General features: G+C 35.1%; 1 protein-coding gene across 17 annotated transcripts in view; it reads left to right on the top strand.

The window, feature by feature from the left end:
• PCDH15 (protocadherin related 15) overlaps nucleotides 1-22,131 on the top strand; it is a 764,244-nt gene that overhangs the window by 491,302 nt on the left and 250,811 nt on the right. For 16 of the 17 annotated variants that reach the window (XM_057735541.1, XM_057735540.1, XM_057735538.1 and 13 more), the window contains one exon: nucleotides 3,068-3,200. The exons of the other annotated variant lie outside the window; for it this stretch is intronic. In XM_057735541.1, the coding sequence (XP_057591524.1) occupies nucleotides 3,068-3,200 (133 nt within the window). The remainder of the gene's footprint in view (nucleotides 1-3,067; nucleotides 3,201-22,131) is intronic. 17 annotated transcript variants of the gene reach the window in all.

Here is a 22,131-nt window from a genome sequence, read left to right as displayed (position 1 = left end):
TATGATTTCCTCAGATAACTCTAAGATCCAAGAGTGTGTGTTTGAGGCGGGGTGGGGGCGGGGGTTATGTGGGAGGGAGGGGGTGTGGACCTGATTAGCAGTTCTAGAATTTGAATTACTGTGGAAAAGAGCAAAGGATGCAAAGGAGTAAGGGCAGATGAAGGAGATGGTCCTGTTGGACCACAGTTGTTCACTGTCTTCTGCCTTGGGGAATAAAGTTTTTTTTGTTTTGCATTTAAATTTTTTCTTCTCTGTGGCACATATATAAGCTTCATCTCAGTTAGAGGTCCTTAATGTAGTGCTGTGCATGTAAGCAGTTCAGCCCTCTAAAATGGGAAAATAGTCAAAGGGGAAAAAATAAGGAAATATACAAAGTACAGTAAGTTTAGTAAAAATTATACTTTTAAGAGCAGAAAGAGACTGTTATTCTGGTAAAGATTTTATAAAGTATTCCACCCCAGTAAGCTGAAGCTCTGAAGAATATCAAAAGCAGGAAAGCTTTAACTTTTTGAAAGGAAACTTTGAATTTGGAGTACGGGTATATTCTAGGTAAAAAAAAAAAAAAAAATGTTGATCAATGAGGGAATCTCTTGCCTCCAAGTTTATTAAGGAGAGTTTTAGGTCAGTTTATAGAGGAATCCCCTGGGCTCCTAACTTAAAAAGCAGGTGAGTCTGCATGTTATATTTCCCATGAACTTCTGGGACAGTGATCTTCTAAATCAAGTGTATGTGAAAAACCTTGTATATCCATGGAAAATGTAGATTTTCAGTCTCACATCAAAAGATTCTGATCAGATATGCCCAAACCCTCACACTACCACACTCCACTCTGGGGAGGGGAGAGGGGATACTGTACTTGTAGGTTTTTAGCCCAGGAAAGTGAAAAGATGTGATTAAAATGTCTAAAATATTTTAAGGGATGTGAATAAGGGAAATGCAAGCCTATTTATTCCATTCCACAGAATAGAATCAGAAGCCTTATTTTGAATAGTTATCAATAATAACTGATACATATGTTTTTCTATGTGTGTGTATGTACTTATATATACATACATACACATGTACACACACATGCACACACATATATAATCTTATTTAATCCTGTGCTAATCTTAATGTTATTATTATTCTTAATTATCAGATGGAAATAGTGAAACTGAAAACAGTCAGTTGCCTATGATCACATGTGGTAGCATCAGAATTCAAATCCAGGAATGTGTGGTTACGAATCTAGTGCTCAACATCGCTCAGCTAGTGTTACCAATGTGGTACAGGGTAAATGTTATAGGACTTATTATGCATAGAAATGTGCTGGAAGCAAAAAGGAAGAGATTTATAAAATGTTTAAATCACTGGATAAATAACAGACACTAAAAATGGATTATGAAGGATAATACTAGCAATAGGATATATCTTGGGATGGCTGTTGGAACCAGATCACTACCTGGGAGGATAATAGGCCCACCTCATATTGACAATTACTTTATTCCCACAGTATGAGAGTGGGACTCATTGCACACTGAATTTATAACTTGCTGATTTTTTTTTTTCATCTAGCCATTAGAGTACCTATAAGTTAAACTTAACATCTCTAAGTTTATAAACAACACTTCATCATCCATTTTAACCTACTTTAAACATTTTCCCTTAAAGCATGAGTTGTAAAAAAAAAAATTGAAAAGAAAATCAATTATATTTTAATTAATTTTATTGCAAATTTTAATAAATAAGGAGATAAAACCAGAGCAAGAAAGAATGCAGATACTTTGATTATGAAGTCTAAGAGATTTTAACTTAAAATGAGATTACTTTGGAACAATATTTTGATAAATTTAAATACGAATTTTTTTAAAGTCACTGTGGCCTTTTAGAGGTGCTTAGTATTCTATAGCTATCTATTCTACTGAGAATATGTTCAGAAACAATTTGGACTTAGGCATATTATAAGGTGATAAGGTAAAAAAAACATTTTCAGTGCCTATGATCTGTATTTCTCTTAAGAGCTTTTTTAAGTAAACTATTATAGAATAATAATCTCAGAAAAATGTTTTTGGTGACCATGTCTTTTAATTGATGCACTTTAATGCAAAGAGCTTTGGGCTACTTTAAGAAAATTCTAGCCCCCAAATAGAAATTGTAAGAAATGTGTTTTGAATAAAAAGACAATTTTGTTAAATAAGTTTAAAGCATATAACTCAGGCAGTGGTGGTATGTTCTTCAAGACAGAAGACTAACTTTGTAAATTCCCAGGTTTCATTAATATATTTTAGCCAGTGTTTCTTCTGTACCAAACTTCAGCATCTTGCTTCCTCAGCTTTTGCTGTGTAAAGAAATTTCAGAGTTTAGATATATTTAAAAAAATATGTTTATGTCAATGCTAATGTTTTTGTCCTTATAATAATAGAATATATTTTTATCCCTCAAAAACAATGCCCATCGATCTAAGGCTTCAGTCAAATCTAATTTCTAAATTTTTATATTATGCTCTTTAAAGAAGACTTAAAAACAGGTTTGGTTTTGTTCTCAACTATTTTACACAGCAATTACTTTATGATCCTGACTCTTGACATGCATTTTATTAAGCCATTGATGTCAGTAACAAAACTAATAAAACACAACTCATATTTTGTTTTATGTGTTATTTTAATCAATACTCCCTCTGCTGGTTTAATAGGAAGAGAACCCCAAGGACAGCTCTTATTACCAGATATTTATAGAATATTTTTCTGCTATTAGAGAAGCATTACAAAATAAAGTCAGAAGTCAAGGCAAATTAATTTATTAGGTTTATTTGTACAGCTATTCATTTTTAATTCACACTACTAATCTAAGTAGGAAAAATCGGTACCTGAGGCATTTTTTCCGTTTTACTGAGATAATTTCATAAAAACATCATCTTTTGGTGGTAGTTTTTATTTTTCCATCCTTTCATTCTGAATTATTTTATTATTTCCTATAAAAATTCAGAATTTCCTCTCCTGTAAACCCAACAACAATATCAAATGCAGTCTGTCATTAAATGTGATGTAGATTTTTACCCATCTTGTTAACTTCTCTTTCTCTGTAGGCACTCCATCTGCACGGTATACATTGAAGTGCTTCCTCCAAATAATCAAAGCCCTCCTCGCTTCCCACAGCTGATGTATAGCCTTGAAATCAGTGAGGCCATGAGGATCGGTGCTGTTTTATTAAATCTACAGGTATGCTCCTTAGTATACACATACAATTCTAGTGACCACCTTGAAGGTTAATGGGTTTATATTTGTGCATGGGCAAGGCTAGAAAACCTCATATGTCTGCTTACACTCTAGTGAATGAAAATTCCATCTGGAAAGGAAAGCAAGGATAATATGGATGGAGGCTTTCCACAGCTAATCTATTCTATTGATTGCCCCTATTGAAGAACTAATGTTAGCTGGCAGGGATTAGCTGCAATCATTACAAGAGAGAAAGAAGGGATTGGAAACATGCACTTGAATATTTTGTACTTTGCATCCAAAGAGTCTGCAGCTGACTATTATTTTCTGTCTTGGATTCCTTTGCCCCAGCAGGATTTATTTTTGCTGCAGTGTTCTGTGTAGAAAATGACTTTAGATTCACTGGCTGATGGTAGGCATTCTAATTCTGAGGCAGACAATCTTATTCTGTGGCCATGGGCAAATCTTGTAATTGCTGTGCCTTGGTTTATTTGTTTAGATGAAGGAGGTAGGTTTAGGTGATATTTCCACTTGCAGCTCCAGATTCATGAACATATGATTTACTTGCAAAATGATAGCTTGATTTTCACAATTTATATATTCCTAACTAAAGCACATTTGGCCAGAAAATGCTGTATTTCCAACTGAATCTACATCTTCAAGTTGGGCTACACGTTGTGTTGATAATAACTGTCACTTGCTGTAAAAATCATAAGGACCATAACATGACATACTATTTTACCTATGGATGTTCAGAGGACAGAGAATTTATCATCTCCTGGTGTTATATGGGAATGACAGAATTGCTGATGTGAGAATTCAGGAAGCTGCCCTTGAAGATTAGGAGAGATTTTAATGTCATGATTTAGGAAAATCCCAGCATCAGTCTTTACCATCAAATGAGGTGACATGAGGCGTATTGCTCAATCACATTTGAATACAGACACCCTCTCACTCAAACCCTGATGATATAAAAGTGAAGATTCCATAGAATGTTTGTACTAGAAAGAATGTAAAAAATAGTGAAACATATGAACCTCATTATCTAGATGTGGAAAGTAAACCTTAAAGAAAGTAAATTAGGCCTAAATCAGCTGACTGAATTATCATTATTTCCAAAATGAGGCTCATTCCGTTATATCCCACTCATTATCTGAGGCTGCCAAAAATTCAATTAGCATTACCAGGTACTTCTCTTTGCCTCTGCTCCCATATCTATTTTGTTGCATTTTTTTCAGGTAACTAGAGAGAATTTGCTATTAAAAGATGGGAAACAAAATTATATGAAGCTAGGCATATTAGCAATAAGGAAATATGGGATATTTTAATGGACAAAATAAAAGAAAAAAACCTATAGTTTCTTTAGGAGGAAGAAAACGTTTAGTTAAGTCATGAAAATGATAAAATATGGAAAACCAAATATTAAGACAAGTATATTTATGGAATAATGAAAATCCTTCTAATTATATGGGGATTTGTTTTGTTTAAATAAGAAGAAAAGGAAAATAAATCTTAGATTTGTAAGTTCAGGCCAAGAAATTTTACATGGTTTACATTTAAATATTTCTTAAGAATGTGCCTTTGTATAATTTAACTTTCTATGAGTAGGATATAATTTTACTTGTAAGATGGCTCAGGTTTCATTTCAATAAATCCCAGAAATATCTAGGAACCATATTACAGGAGAATAATTCTACCTGTGAGTTAAAGATGAAAAGGAGTTGGCCTTTTTCATATCTCAAATTTCTCTAGTACAAAAGCTGAGAAAATACTTGAAATGACATTTCTATTCACCCTTTGTGCTTCTGGTAGAAGCAAAAGAAAGGGTGCAAATTGCAGTGGCAGTCTCTATTAGAAAGAACTAGGGTGACACCATCAAGGCATTTTTCATAGGCCACCAACCATACACTTTTGCTCGTGATCAACTGAGACTGAATTTAAACTAGTGACCTAAAAGTTGAAAAGCTTCCATCAAATTACTCTTCCAAAGACTTCTAATAACAGAATGCATTAGAGGTACTTCTGGCTACATCCTCATCTTTCTAACACACGGCACTACCCACTGCCGACTCACTGCTCAATTTAGAAAGACAGGGTTTGTGGGGAAATATATTTTTGAAGATAACAGCAGACTGACTCCAAAATAATCTGCTTTGACTGAGATCAAAGTGGTTTCTTTTCAGACAGCAATCCTTGTCCCCCCCGCAACGCCCACCCCCAAACCCTTTTCCTTTCTCTTGTAAGTATTTTCCTTTCATTCTATCTAAAATTTGTTTAGGTGGCTGGAATTTTCCTCAGCCTATTAAGACAGTTTTGCCTGGCTGCTGTATTGATGGCATTTAGTGGAGGAAAATGTTACCCAAAGCTCTTCTTTTTCAAACTTATGCTGATCACGGTTAGTATTAGTGGGGCTTTTTCTTCCAGAGTAGGTCAGCTCTCTCTCTAAAGTGTGCTCCTCCTCTGTAATTCTGACCTGTCAGTGAAGCCTGTAAGGCTGCTGTGCTGGAGCCAGAGCACAAACTGGGATGCTGAGAGCAAGTTGTGTGCATTTCTCCCCAGCTGCATGTTCACTTGTGCACATTGCCACAAGTCACATTGAAATTGGCCATGGTGGGTGTCTTTATGCCACTTGTTGCATTAGCAAATGCAATAAGTCAGCCTACAGTCCAGAGTCAGTTGTTAAACTTTTACCATAGTACCACTGATACTCAAAGATTTAAATCACTGAAATGTGTTGATTCCAGCATCTTCCTGCATCTTTGTCCCTCTAAAATTTTGATCTACTTTAATCACTCTAAAGATGAGCCAGTGCTACCAAATAAGACTATATATTATACTCAAATACAATAAGTCCCAGCTTTTTATCCTTACAAGAGCATTATTTCCTTCCAAATTAATGTTATAATTTATGGCTCACATTTTCATCGACTGCTTGATTCACCTCTATTACCATTAGAATAATCCTCCTCTCTTACACATGGAATCTCCTTGTACCATCACCATCATCCTTATCTCATATAATAATAATGGTTATATAATATCTCTTAAGTGGAATATAATGGGGCAGGCACTATTTAAGTTCTTTCCTTATTGTCTCAGTAAGGACAGCTAGGTTTATATTATGCACACACACTCACACTCAAAATTTCAACAGTTGGTAACTGAAAAGTTATTTCCTGCTCAGACTGTATGTCCATCATGAATATGTTCCAGCTCTGTTCATCATTTTCACTCCACTTCAGCCTCTATCTGGACAGTGTTGTTCTTCTGACAGAGTGAAAGAAGAAGCACAATAAACTATACACTCTTTCACAATGCTTCTCCCAAAAGTGACACAGGACCCTTCTGCCCACATTTCATCCATGAAACCAAGTCACAAGGCTGCTAGTGGGTTAATCATGGTGGGAATGTGTAATCCATCCACTGGAGGCAGACACTAATTACATGGTTAAGTCTGAGGTCGAGAGCCTTGACTTCCTTTGGTATAGCTTTTGCTTTCCCAGTTATTGCAGACAGCAGTTTTGCTAACAGATTCATTACTGTCTAACGTGATTTCCCATCCTTAGAGCATCCAATAACAGTTTCCTCACCACCTTCATCTCTCTTGATGTCACTAGTATTTATTTTTTGAAAGTTTGTTATGGCACACTCCACTTTTAAGTACTAAATTGTGAATCAGTTAAAATAGCGAGGTTTTTGTTGCCGAATTTCACATTCTATACCCAGCGCTAGTTGGCAGTGACAGTTACATTCAGTCTTCATTCCACAACTCACACTGATGAAACAGCCTCTGTCTAGAATTTTACTGATCTCTTGACTGAGGGCAATGCTTACAGTAGAAAACAGAACACAACACAACAGAAAAAATAAAACAAAACCTAGTCATTTCCTGTTACCCAGGAGTGATGCATGTAATATCTCCATATATATTTTCCCCCATGGCCAAAGAAATTTCACATGGCTACTTCTGAGTTAATAGGTCAAAAATGTATAACCTTCACATAGGCAAATAATTCCACAAGTTCATGGCAGAATTCAGTGAGGCAGGGATGTCTTATTTTCCCTAAGAAGGGACTGCCAATATTTTCAAAATATTTACTTTGAACACTATATAGATAAACAAATAAATATGTATACTTTAACACACATGTTTTCCCATTTAATTCTTATAAAAACCCAAAGCAACTGAATCTATTGTTATTATCATCATAATTTTACAAAAGGAGAAATTGAGCAGCAAAAAGTAAATGTCTCTTTTTCCAAGCTCATTGTGCTAGAAAGTTGTAAAGAAAGGACAAAATCCTAAGCATTATGGTTAAACATTTTTGTGCTTACCCACTGTGTCTGTGTACTTGAAGTATCCCTCAATTTCTCCATTTTCTGTTCTTTATCCTACTCAAACTGTTAGGGGACAGGTACTCGTTCCACATGGAGGACACTTTATGGTTATGCTGATAACCATTGTTCAACATTCAGAAGTCTCCATCTATTAATGACCCTTACCCCTACCCTGACTGCAGAGTACTGCCTATTTCACTTTCTGGGCAAATAGAAAACATGTATACTCCTTAAAAACAGCTTATTGATAAACAGTATTTTTAGAAATAGTTGATTTGTGCACATTTCATTTGGTCCATTCTTGAAGATAGAAGACTAAAAGTTAAGTGTCCAAATACCAAATCCAGTGCATGTCTATTGCTTTAAATAACAAACGAAAACATAAATTTAAAAAATTTTGGTTAGTTCAGTAGAATTTGACAAATCAGAATGTTTTATAAGTTCTCTTAATTCAACTTATTAATTGTCCTTGTTCTCGATCATAATATTTCTCAGTAATATATTAGATTTTATTTTTGTTTTTGCTTATAAATTGTGATTACATTATTGAAAGTCAGTTACCTTAACCTGCTTAAAAAAGTTATATCTCTTCAACATATATATAATGCATGATGTCATTTGGTCAAGTTGGGGAGGAAGAAATTTTCCTTTACCATTTCAGTTTCTTCTGGCTGGTCTGAGAATTAAATTAACATGAGACAGATTAACGGGAGGAAATCAAACAAAAATTTAATAACACTTATACATGGGAGAGACCCAGGAAAACTGAGTAACTCACTAAAATAGCTGAAACCCTCATCTTAAATAGCATTGTCAACGAAAGAAATGACTGACAAAAGAAAATGTTGGGGGTAGTGGTTTGGGACTTCAAGAGGAGGAAGGCAAATCACATGGAGACTGAAGAGCAAATGTTTGGTAAATAAATGTTTGCTGGACCAGGCTGAGACAATGGGACACACAGAGGAATTTTAACAAGTGGATTTTGCTGGGTTCCTCCCTGTCTCCACACCTAGTTCACCTAGTTCACACTATAGTTATTGGTAGGAGTAGCTTCCATCCTGGAACAGGTCCTCTATCTACATTCTTTTAGGCAGTTAAAGGGAAGGTCAAAAGTTCTTCCTGACTTCTTTGGATCTTAAAAATAATCAACCTAAATTAATACTCATGCCAAAGAGACACACTCTGGGGTGACAAATTTTTCTCCCCTATAGCCATCACTCTGACCCTAATAAATAGGCCAATATTATTAGATATTATTATCTTTATCTGGCAAATGAGGAAACTGCAACTCAGAAGCAGCAAGATTTATGAGCCAGAATAGTTTTTTTGTTTTGTTTTGTTTTGTTTTTCCCTTTTAGTTCTATCTACTATGTCGCAATATTATAGGTTAGGCTATAGAAAAACTATCAAATTTTATTATTTTCCTGTTTTTTATGGGGTATGTTTTATGTAGCATTAGTTCTGTGTTTTCCAAAGGTTAATTTTATGTTGTTATATGAGGGTAAAAGATACTAAAGATTGAAGGAAGATATGATTTAGTGTAATGGTCTCAGGAAGAAGTAGTTAAAGGAAAAAGTGATTTGTTATTATCCTTCCTAACATGGAGGATGTAGAATAGAATTTAGATTGTAAACTGGATAAAGCACATTTGAGTAAAAAAAAAAAAATTAAATTCCCAGATTCTACTTTGAAGAATTCCTGGATCTTGGTAGAATACTCTCCAAGAATCTAAGTAGGAGATATCCCAACAGTCTTGGAAAACTTCACCATAGAAGTAGATGAGGATATATTTTTTGGTACTCTAGTGTTTGGTAATTCAGTGTTTCTCCTAGTCTTAGACTAACAGAAGAAAATCCAAGAGAAAGAGGGGGAGATAGACATCCAGTTCTCTAATTGAATGGCTGTTTAGACTTGAGTTGGTGCATTTACAACAGAAAGGGTATTGGAAAGAGATGTCATGGTGGAGTGGGCAGTCAGCAAGAGGGCATGAGCTGCTCCCTTGAAAAGACTTTTTCCAACGTTGTAGGTAAGATGGATCCTACCTAGATCCACAGATTTCAGAGTTTGGGCTTTTAAGAGCAAATAAAAACTAAGGGGATTGAAGCATATTGAGAAAAAAAGGCATGTATACCAAAATAAAAAGCAAGAAGCCACTAGTTGGGCATTCTGTAGAAGATATGGAAGAATTTCTGAAGGTACTTCCAATTCCTAGGATGGCTGCTTGGGGTTGCATCCATTGGCATCAGTCTCCTTCCACACTAATTTGGTGCAATCTCAATACAGGCAATTCTTTTTTTTTTTTTAAGAACTTTTATTGAGATATAATTGACATACAATAAGCTGCATATATGTAAAGTGTACAATTTGATATTGTTTTCTTATTTGTAACGTATATATAGCAATCCCAGTCTCCCAATTAATCCCACCCCAACCTCCCCCCCCACATTCCTCCCTTGATGTCCATATGTTTGTTCTCTACATCTTTGTCTCTAATTCTGCCTTGCAAACCAGTTGATCTGTATCATTTTTCTATATTCCACAAAAATGCATTAATATACGATACTTGTTTTTCTCTCTCTGTATTACTTCACTCTGTATGACAGTCTCTAGGTCCATCCATGTCTCTGCAAATGGCCCAGTTTCATTGTTTTTTACAGCTGAGTAATATTCCGTTGTATGTATGCACCACATCTTCTTTATCCATTCATCTGTTGATGGGCATTTAGGTTGCTTCCATGACCTGGCTATTGTAAATAGTGCTGCAATGAACATTGGGGTGCATGCGTCTTTTTGAATTATGGTTTTCTCTGGGTATATGCCCAGTAGTGGGATTGCTTGGTCATATGGTAATTCTATTTTTAGTTTTTCAAGGAACCTCCATTCTATTCTCCATAGTGGCTGTATCAATTTACATTCCCACCAACAGTGCAAGAGCATTCCCTTTTCTCCACACCCTCTCCAGCATTCACTGTTTGTAGATTTCCTGATGATGCCCATTCTAACCGGTGTGAGGTGATACCTCATTGTAGTTTTGATGTGCATTTCTCTAATAATTAGTGATGTTGAGCAGCTTTTCTTGTGCCTCTTGGCCATCCATATGTCTTCTTTGGAGAAATGCCTATTTAGGTCTTCTGCCCATTTTTTGATTGGGTTGCTTGTTTTTTTGATGTTGAGCTGCATGAAATATTTATATATTTTGGAGATTAATCCTTTGTCTGTTGATTCACTTGCAAATATTTTCTCCCATTCTGAGGGTTGTCTTTTCATCTTGCTTATAGTTTCCTTTGCTGTGCAAAAGCTTTGAAGTTTCATTAGGTCCCACTTATTTATTTTTGATTTTATTTCCATTACTCTAGGAGGTGGGTCAAAATGATCTTGCTGTGATTTACGTCAAAGAGTGTTCTTCCTATGTTTTCCTCTAGGAGTTTATAGTGTCTGGCCTTACATTTAGGTCTTTTATCCATTTTGAGTTTATTTTTGTGTATGGTGTTAGGGAGTGTTCTAATTTCATTCTTTTCCATGTAGCTGTCCAGTTTTCCCAGCGCCACTTACTGAAGAGGCTGTCTTTTCTCCATAGTATGTCCTTGGCTCCTTTGTCATAGATTAGTTGACCATAGTTTATCTCTGGGCCTTCTATCCTGTTCCATTGATCTATATTTCTCTTTTTGTGCCAGTACCATATTGTCTTCATTACTGTAGCTTTGTAGTATAGTCTGAAGTCAGGGAGTCTGATTCCTCCAGCTCCAGTTTTTTCCCTCAAGATTGTTTTGGCTATTTGGGGTCTTTTGTGTCTAGGATTTTAGGATTTTTTTGTTCTAGTTCTGTGAAAAATGCCATTGGTAATTTGATAGGGATTGCATTGAATCTGTAGTTTGTGTAGTATAGTCATTTTCACAATGTTGATTCTTCCAATCCAAGAACATGGTACATCTCTTCATTTCTTTGTGTCATCTTTGATTGCTTTCATCAGTGTCTTATAGTTTTCTGAGTACAGGTCTTTTACCTCCTTGGTTAGGTTTATTCCTAGGTATTTTATCTTTTTGTTGCAGTTGTGAGTGGGATTGTTTCCTTAATTTCTCTTTCTGATCTTTTATTGTTAGTGTATAGAAATGCAAGATATTTCTGTGTGTTAATTTTGTATCCTGCAACTTTACCAAATTCATTGATTAGTTCAAGTAGTTTTCTGATGGCATCTTTAGGATTTTCTATGTATAGCATCATGTCATCTGTGAACAGTGACAGTTTTACTTCTTCTTTTCTAATTTGGATTCCTTTTATTTCTTTTTCTTCTCTGATTGCTGTGGCAAGGACTTCCAAAACTATGTTGAATAGTAGTGGTGAGAGTGGACATCCTTGTCTTGTTCCTGATCTCAGAGGGAATGCTTTCAGTTTTTCACCATTGAGAATGATTTTTGCTGTGGGTTACCCACAATTCTTTTAAGAAATATACTTTTCCCTCTCCATCTTTTCTATTTCTGCATCAGAGGGAAATTGAAAGGAAGAAAAATGAATGAGGGAGAAGAGCACACTCACCTCACTCCAAGTCCTCAGAAACAAAATTTGTTTTAAAATAAAGATGAATGCATCATACAAATAAAAATGAGACAGTTTTGCTATAAGAGTTATAGATTTAATTGAGACATTATTGATGAAGTGAGCTATACAACAAAAATGGAGGTGATCAACGCAGTAGCCTGATAGCAGCCTGGAAGAAATAAAGCCAGTTAATTTGTTACCCATGAGTTGAGAGTTCTTATTCAATCTGACTATAAGGATTATCCAAGTCTTAACTTTTGTATTTACAATGAAAGTACAGGGTAAAAAAATATTCAGGAGGTATCATGTAGGTGCAGACCTGTAGCATTTGACATTTGAAACAATCAACTCTAGACCTGCCTCATTCCATTCCTAGATTCCTAGTTGTGATACTCTCATGCATTACTAATTGAGCAAAGTGATAAAATGTATCACTCTCAAGGCCTTGACATTGCTTCTAACATGGCTTATTCAAGATGAGAAACCTAGATTCTTTCATACTTCTGCAAATAATCAAAATATCCATTTATCAGCAGTAAGCTTATGCCTGACTGTAGAGAACAAATCTTAGTTATGAACACATTTTGAATCAAGTGATCCATTCACCTGTTGCTGTAAGGTCTTCCCAAAGCAAAGTTCAATGACACTTTGCAAAATGGATAATAAACACATATATGAGAAATGGAGTAAAGATAGGACCCTCTTTGCACACAATATGTTCCTGTAAGAGTGAAGGATTGGGATTAGAGGAAAATAAGTGCTGGCATTTGTTTCTTGATTTAAAATGTCTTTCTCCTTGCCCTCTTTTTTTGCTGTCAATTCTCTATTTTATTGACACGTGGACTTATTTCTGAAAATGAGTGGTGGTAGAAAAATAAATGACTTAAAGTAATGCCAGTGTTGATTTTTTCAAACATATAGGATAGATATAGTAGAGCACAGACTGACAAACTACAGCGTCTGGACAAAGTGGCCTGTTTGTATGGCTGGTAAATTGAGAATTTTATATTTTTAAAAGTTTCTTAATAAAATATAAACAAATAAAAATGAAACAAGAAAACAAATATATAAAGAATAGCATGCAGAGACTACATGTAGCCTACAAACATTTTAATGACTTTTTAAGGGAAAAAAAATGTTTCTGACTCATAATACACAATTGAGTATCATTCAAAAACAAACAAAACAAGCAAATTAACAAAAATGTCCATTATGTTTAAATAAAGTATAAAGGAACTTCTACAAAAGAAAAACATGTAAAAAATATTTCGCACCCCTAAGACTTAATGTTAGTTTAATATATTAAATTTAAATAAGGGATCATTTATTTACATTGTGTCAAAATTCTCTGTTATCTACCCTGGGTCTTACATTAGCTAGTTGAAAACAGAAGCAACATTATTTACTAAGATATGATTCATATATATAAATACATATATTAGGTCAATACATATTTATTAAATAAAATAACAAGGACTAACTTATACTTTGGTCTAATCAAAAAACAGTTTTAAGAACTTGGGAAGCAGAAGGGAGGTGGTTGTCTTTTGGGTGGGAAGCAGAGATTGAATTAGATAGCATGCATGCATGTGAATTGCATATCTCAGTGTTTAAAATGAAAAAAAAGTTCTCAACTAATAGTATTTTTATTCCTATTCTCCAAGAGGAATGAACATTGTTATTTTTTTTTTTCAGTTAACTCATACTAAGATTTAAGATTTGAGATTTTAAAAGTGAACAAGAAGGTACTGAGCACTTGGAATAATGGGTAGAAAAGTGAAATATAAAATGTGGAGGAGTGGGTATGTTTCCAAACTCGTCACCTGGACAAGTGCCAGGATCCAAGCCCAGCTGAGACCCCTTGTCTTGCCAGCGAGGGTTTTTTTTCCAATTAGATTGGCACAGCCAATCAAGAAAACAAAGCTGAGATTGGAGCAGCACAAGCTTTAATCAATGGCCAAAGAATGGAAAAGGGGGAACTTAGTTTTCAAATCAACTTCTCAAGCCAATTTGGACAAAGACACCATGTATATTAGAGGGTACAGGTAAAAGGGAGGGAATTAGAAAGAGTGGGAGGAATATTCATGACTTATCCAAGAACAGAGGTGTGGTTTGGACCTGAAACTGATGCAATACTCCTTTCAAGTCCTTATATGGGCTTTTCCAGTCATTGTCACAGCAATTGTCAACTGTCATGGTGCTAATGGGTGTGTCATTTGCCATGCTAATATATTACAATGAGCATATAATGAGACTCAAGGTCTACTGAGTCAAGTCTTCTGCCAATTGGGGCCTAGCTGATTCTAAACAGTTCTTGTTTTTCTCTTTGCAGCTTCCTCCTGAAACTTAGATAAGAGCAATTGGTTTCCTTTCAAGGGAGGAACAAGGGTATGATTCTGGGGCAACAGCTTTGGTAACAGATATAATCCAAAGAATATATTTACCTACGTTATGATTTTTCTGGTTCCTCCATTGGAAAGGAATGGTCACTCGTGTCTTAGAGAACAAAGTGACCCTTAGAAAGCCCAAGAGATAGATGGCTAAGAGATCAATATTAATAATAATAGCATCAACATCTATTTTTAATTGAATGCTGCTATCAGGCAGGAATTATACCAAGCACTTGAAAGCTTCCTCATCTTTTATAATCCCAACAAAGCAGTGACTTTTCCAATGTCAAACAGAACCCTGTTGCTTAGTGGGGATTCCATCTCTTCTGACAGCCTCTAGGCTGCGTGCTACTATTCATTATTCTATACTGCCTTTCCTAGAGACTGAAGTTCATTTATTTCTTTCAGTTGTACTGACTTACAAACAATCCCTTTAATAGCAGAGTAGATCTACCCACAAGACTAATCATTCCTTTCTTTCTAAGGTGTGCTTGATCAGCCTTGATTTTATTTTTACAAAAGTAAAGGAAAATATTATACATGTAATGTCCATTGACACTGGGAAAACTTAATTTAACCACTGCTTTATACGTCTGGTTCAACTTATCAGTGAGCTGACTGGCTCTGGCAGCTTGAACAACTTTTCTTTTCCTGGCTTCTCCTTCCTGAAGACTGCAAAGCAGGTAAAACAGCTCAGACACAAATAGCAGGAAAAAAGTAGAAAGTGGTGTGAAACAGACCAAAAAATAAAATGTTGCCACCTCTGATCATCCGAGGAAAAAAAACAGATTTTACTAATGAAACTGCTTGGATATAAGTGTAAGATGGTGCTTGGTCAGCTTGCAAAATGCATTTTCTTTTCATCTTTATCCATTTTTTCTCATTTTTCAAGTAGTTTCAAAAAGCTGTAGAATTTAAACCATATGCTTCAAAGAATTAGTATTTTTCATCCTGAAGGAAAATTCCTGCTGCCTTGATCTCACTATAGAATTGATGCATTTCCGGAACAGTATTTTTGAAATGCAAGCCATCCCTCTGCATTAACAGGTCCTGCAAGAGGTGCTAATTTGTTTTCCTGATATCTTTGAAATGTTCTAGAAGTTTTGAGAGGTTTTCTTCTTTTTTTTCGTTTATTGATGAATATTTCTTGTAAAATAGGATATATTTTTCCCCTGAAGATGATGCAGGAGTTTATGATTCATGAATGTTTTGCAGCTGAATGTGCACGAATCATAAGCCCTGTGCTGTAGATTTTGCAGTGTCATTTATATTATGGGGATCACTTTGGATAGGTTGTCTGGAGATTTGCTCTTCTGCCATCAAAGAAGCTTTTTTTTTTTAACGTTGTGTCACTATGTAGATTAACACTGCAGATTGTACTGAAAGATGACTATTTCCCCTTCAGTTTCATAATATATGACTTATTCTATTTAGTAGGTTGCCCTGATTTTGCTAAGTGTGAGGAATAAAAATCTCATTCATATTCCTCTATATTTTTTCATCTTTCCTTGCACTAGATTTCAGACAGTTCTTTCATCATTAACATTATCTCAAAAGAATAATGTCATAAAAGTTAAAATACATTGAATACTGATGTTGGTTACCTGATTCCAAAGTATAATTTATATTTTATATGTAGCATACATAGAAAGATAGGAGATACTTAAATATGTATTTTGGAGAGAGAGATGTCTCAATGCCAAGCAACTGCTTTTTGCAAAAATTAAATCTGATTTGTCTTATAAATTTTTCTCCTTTAAAACAGATGTTCTGATATGTCTAAGTTTCAAAAAAAAGCTTGATGTCCTTGACACTATGGTATGTATATTATCTTGGGACAGTTTTTCATCTCTAGGCATACAAAGCTGTCAAAAGTAAGGAAAATGCATTTTTTATGTATTTGCTATTCACATACGTATCTTCCTTTTCCGAAGGAATAACTGTCTCATGTAAATCTTCCATAGACAACAGTATGCTCAGAGGCATAAAGCCAGAGAAGTGTCAGGAGATTAGGTAAAGGAGAATCCTAGGTCTAATATATTTAAACATGTATTTTTTAAATCATTTTTTCTTTGATCCTTCTTTGCTTAAGAAAAAAATAAACATGATAAAAATATGTGAGATTTTGCCCCAGAAGAGATGTAGGTTATGACTTAAATTTATAGTTGTAATGGAGTTAGACTTTACTTCTTTCTCTGACTTACACACCAACAAGACATAGGGTACATAGGAAGCGGGTAAAAATTATCTTATTTTCTGCTCAAAGAGGACTGGTATCTTACAAAACTTGGTATGATACAAGAAATAAAGTCATAAATTCTTTTGAAAGTAATTAAGGACCTAAAATAAATTAATAAGATGAAATCATCTTTTCTGATATCACTGAGCATTAAGCAGAAGTGCTGTGGCTGGTGGAACAGGTGAACACAGTTGATGATCTGTGGTTTGTACTCAGCCTAAGGCAGAGATTCACTGGCAAGCAGAACAGCTTTATTTTGACCCTTCTCCTGCTCCATATTTTCATCAAACACTTGGATGAAGACTTTTATAGCCTCTAATCACCGCATCTACCAAACTCCTTGCACCTGTATTCCTATGTTTTGTTTTTAATCCTGTAGTTAAAAATTTACATTCCTTCTTCCTAGCTAAACCTTTTTCTTCACTTGCATCCTATGTCAATGCTTCTAAAGCCTCTGCAATGAAGGATGCATTTAAATAAATTATTAGAAAAATGAAAAAAAATACAAAAAATACAGCCTTTTTTTTTTTTAACTCTTAGATTCAACAGATAGTAAATAACCCTGGCAAATAACTTTAAAATTTTATAAACTACCCTAAATTTTACTCTGGAGAAATTTGTTCTGCATTTCTTGTATCATCACAATCCTCAATAAGCACTTTGCAGAATGACACTGCTCCATGGATCACACCTTGAGTATCACTCAGGGCCGGCTACAGTTTTCAAGGCCCAGTGCAGAATAAAAACACAGTACCTTTTAAGTGTGTGTCCTTTGTGCTGACCTAAAAGTACTCTACTAGATCATGTCTGCACTGGCCTGCTCAAAGATATTGCTCAAGAATCCTTTTTTTACCTTGCTGCATCACAGGAATCTCTTACTCTGTCTGATCATTTCCACCAGCATGAAAATCTGCTACACTATCTCCCAATTAAAGACAAAGCAACAACAGAAAAATGCCCTTGATCCTATAAACCACTCAAGCCACTTACCCATTTCTATGTTTCTCTTGCCTGCTCAAACTTCTCAAGTATGTTATCCATACTTGCCCAGAGAAAGTCTTGGTCATTTTCTCTCTATTCTCTCTAGACCCCATTATAATCAGAATTTTAATAACACCAATCCATTGATATGGCTCTTTTTGTGGTTTCAGTGCTCACTCCATTTTCAAATCAATTCTTCATCTTACTCTATCCATCAGTAAGATGTGAAAGAATTAATAATTCCTTTCTTATTTTAAAACTTATTTGACTTCCAGTAAACCAATATCCTGGGATTTTTCCCCACCTTCCCTGGCTGCTGTACCCCAGTTTATTCTGAGGGTTCCTTTTCATTTCCCTGACTCTTAAAAGTTGACATGCCTCAAGGCTCAAGCTTCTAACCTCCTCTTTTCCTATTTACAGTCACACCTAAGATTATCTCATCTGTTCTAATGAGTTTAAATTGTTATATGCTTATAAATTCTAATTCATATCTCCATCTTAGCTCACTGCTCTAAAACTCTAGACCCATGTCCAACTGTAAGATATATATATATATATATATATATATATATATATATATATATATACACTTTGGATATTAAATAAGCATCTGTCTTAAGTTTCCAGAGAAACAGACTTTGAGATAAAGATTCAGTTGTAGGATGTTTATTAGCGATTGCTTTGGAATCAACTCCTGTGGAAAGGAGAGGAAGAAAGCAGAATTAGGTTTAGGGAGAAGTTGAGCTTCAATGCAGTCCCAATAAAGGTTTCAACTGACCCCCTAGAAAGCTCTAGAGCTGAGATAGTCCTTTAAAAGATAGGCCTTTTATATACTTGCATAAGTGAATCAGATGCAGGTTGCCTCAGAAAGCAAGGAAGCTCTCTTCAGAAAAGGTATTCTTGGAAAAGAATATAAAAAAAAGAATGTATATTACCGAATCACTTTGCTGTACAGCAGAAATTAACACAACATTGCAAATCAAATATACTTCAATTTAAAAAAAAAAGAAGAAAAGATATTCTCTGAACAGGACCCGCAGCTGAAGCCTCTCAGTAGGCAACATTTCCAACACAGAGGGGAATAATTTCTTTGTTCTTTGAAGGGGGATTTGGGAGGCATATCATACTGTTACCACAGCAGTTCAAAATTAATATATTTTATACTCAACACCTGGTACTTATTTCCCCTAATTCCAAGAAAACAACTGGCCCTTTTTCATTTTTCCCTTCTCAGTAAATTGCAACCTCAGTTGTCTAAAACCTCAGGCCACAGCCCTTCAAGTCATCTGTGACTTTTCTCTTTCTCCATAGCCCTATCTTATTTCCAGTCAATCCCAAAATATCTCCAGAGTTTCACTGTTTCTTACACTCTTACTGCTTCCTTCCTGATACTAGCTACCATCAACTTCTGCCCAGATCATTGCAATAGATAATGACTGGACTTTAATCTCATCCCTCTCTGGTCTACTGTTCTCACGACAGACAGAGTAATTGTTTGAAAAGTTACCTAAAATAGCTTCACTTCTTTGTGAACATCCTCCAGTGAATTCCCAAATCACCCAGGATAAAAGAAGATGTCCCAGTGACACCTACCTGACCTTATTACCTACTTCTCATCCTCTCAGCAATTCTATTCCAGTCCCATTGACCTCCTTGCACACTGCCTGACTCCTGCCTCAGGACCCATTCACTTACTATTTCCACTGTCTGAAGTTCTCTTTCCTCAGACATTCACATTCTTCCCTTCCTGTATGTTTCTGCTTGCTTCTCCCTTAGCAAAGTGGTCTTCCTTGAGCGCCTTATAGAAAATAACAATAATTATCTCACTGTGCTTCATATCCACTTTACCCTGTTTGCTTTCACCCTATATGCACTCTTACTTATTTATTATGTCACTCTGCCAAATATTATATTAGGTCCACAATGACAGACTCTATTTTATTCACTATTGTATCCTCAGTAACTAGAACAGTGCTTGGAATATATACTATGTAATCAATAGCGATCTGTTGAATGTCAGGTAGATCTGATTTCAAGAAAGGCTAGAGCCAAGCTTTCAGACAAGTGTCATCAATCTCTGGTATTTTTGCCCCTCTTTCTATTACTTAACTCTGTGTAGACTTTATTTTGAGACAGTCTGTAATTAGAGCACAGAGATGATAAAAACCATCTTATTCTGGATTAAATTTGAAATGAGGATTTGGGGTAATGCAGCCTCAAGATGAGGTAAAGGGGAATAAATGGATAAAGAGTTTTCTGAAAGAAAAGATACTGAAGTAATGAAATGTAATACACATCCTCTAGAAATTCCAAAAATATTAAAATGCAATTTTTAAAAAAACTGCTTGAATATATTTAGAAATGGAAGGACAAATTTCAAGAAGATTCATTTTAGCATTTCCTCCACAGATTTTTTTTGCTAGTTCCAATAATTTTATACCTTTATGAATGGTTTGCTGCTATGCTTTTCTCAACTAAGATGTGAGTGGTAAAATAATGCAGAATTAACCAGCCCAAGATTTTACTAGCGCTGAAACTGAGAAACCCTGGCCTAGAGGAATATGGTCACCAAAGCAATAAGGTAGAATATGAGATCTTTATCTTTAATGGAATTTTATGACGATAAAACCATTGTGGGTAGTAATAAAGCCGTATTTTGGAGAGCTGGGTGAGAGACATTTCAAATTGACCTTTATTCCCTATTTACAGCTGTATTTCTAATCTTTACTCTTATTTCTATCAAGTCTCTTCTTAAAGCCATAGAGGACTTTCTAGTTTTCTAGATAAGTGCTAACTGATACTCCTTGCTCTCTTTTAATCGAATTTCATGGAAATGGTGAAGACTTACATTCATCAACTCCTTCTTATAGATGAATTTTTAATGATAGTTTATAACTATAGTAGAAAGTGATTTTCATGCCAGAAGACTATTGTATGAACCAAAGAAAAGTTTGCAATTTCTAAACCTGCTTGACAAAAAGAGGGGTTTGTTTCTTATTTTTTGTTTTTCTTTTTAATTAATGAGAAGTAAACCATTCTGTTCTTCCTAAAAGTTAAATTTTAAAAAAAAGGACTAATTTGAAATCTGGGTTGAATGTGGAATACTTGCTTGGGCAACTATTTGAAAGCTACTGGATTTTAATAGCAGTAATCAGTATTACCTTTAATAACTTGGCAATAAATGATTCTCTGTGCTGTTTCTTAAATAAACCTCAGAGTTCATTGCATGCCTTGAAGCTGTTTATTGCTTCACATTATTGGTAGCTATTGTTGATTAAAGCTTAAGTATGTAAATGCTGTTATTTTCCTGAGATTTTGATAAATAGGAACAAAAACAGTGTTACTGAGACATACTCAATAAACAGCTAATAGGTGTCAGTTTTCTAGGAGAAACAACAGGAGACCCAATTGATGTTGAGAACTGCCTATGGTGATTCTATGCTTAACTATCAGGAATTGGCTGATTTGGAGCTAAGAAAATAATTTATTTTAGGTTAAAAAAAAGAATATTGGTATTAGAATAGTTAAGAAAACTGAAGAATTCAATATTTCTTGTTCTAGTTTTGAACTTTCTATTTCACATGGATTCACAAAATCCCATAACAGTTTTAAAAAGAAAAGAAAAAGTCTTCATTTCTCCAAGCTTCTCTACTCACACACTTGCCTCACTCACACAAAAGAAAAAAGTTTAAAAAAATTGCAGATGAATAAACATCTTTCAGGGACTTCCCTGGTGGTCCAGGGGTTAAGACTTTGCCTACCAATGCAGAGGGTGCGGGTTTGATCCCTGGTGGGGGAGCTAAGATCCCACATACCTGGTGGCCAAAAATGAAACATAAAACAGAAGCAACATTGTAACAAATTCAATAAAGACTTTAAAAATGGTCCACATCAAAAAAATAAAATAAAATAAAAACTTTAAAAGAATATTAAAAAAAAATCTTTCTGATATAGAGGCAGAATTATTTAATAATGAAAGTTAGCTTTGCAACAGACTTATTCCTTACAGTCTATCCCCAAATAAAAGTAGTTCAATTTTTATTTTGATAAACAAATGGTTAAATAGAGCAGCAAAATTTGATTGCCTCTACAATTCTCCTAACTTAACTAGTGTGTGCGGGGTGATTTTTTTTTTAAAATAAATTCATTTATTTATTTATTTTATTGGCTTTGTTGGGTCTTTTTTGCTGTGCACGGGCTTTCTTTTTAGTTGCGGTGAGTGGGGGCTACTCTCTGTTGTGGTGCACAGGCTCCTCATTGCCGTGGCTTCTCTTGTGGAGCACGGGCTCTAGGCTCGGGGGCTTCAGTAGTTGCAGCACATGGGCTCAATAGTTGTGACTCATGGGCTCTTAAGCACAGGCTCAGTAGTTGTAGCGCAAGGGCTTAGTTGCTCCGCAGCATGTAGGATCTTCCTGGAGCAGGGATCAAACCCGTCCTGCATTGGCAGGCA

The sequence above is a fragment of the Hippopotamus amphibius genome, chromosome 5 (genome assembly GCF_030028045.1).
Source record: "Hippopotamus amphibius kiboko isolate mHipAmp2 chromosome 5, mHipAmp2.hap2, whole genome shotgun sequence".
In the NCBI taxonomy this organism is placed as follows: domain Eukaryota; kingdom Metazoa; phylum Chordata; class Mammalia; order Artiodactyla; family Hippopotamidae; genus Hippopotamus; species Hippopotamus amphibius.
This window is presented reverse-complemented; position numbering and strand designations above follow the sequence as displayed.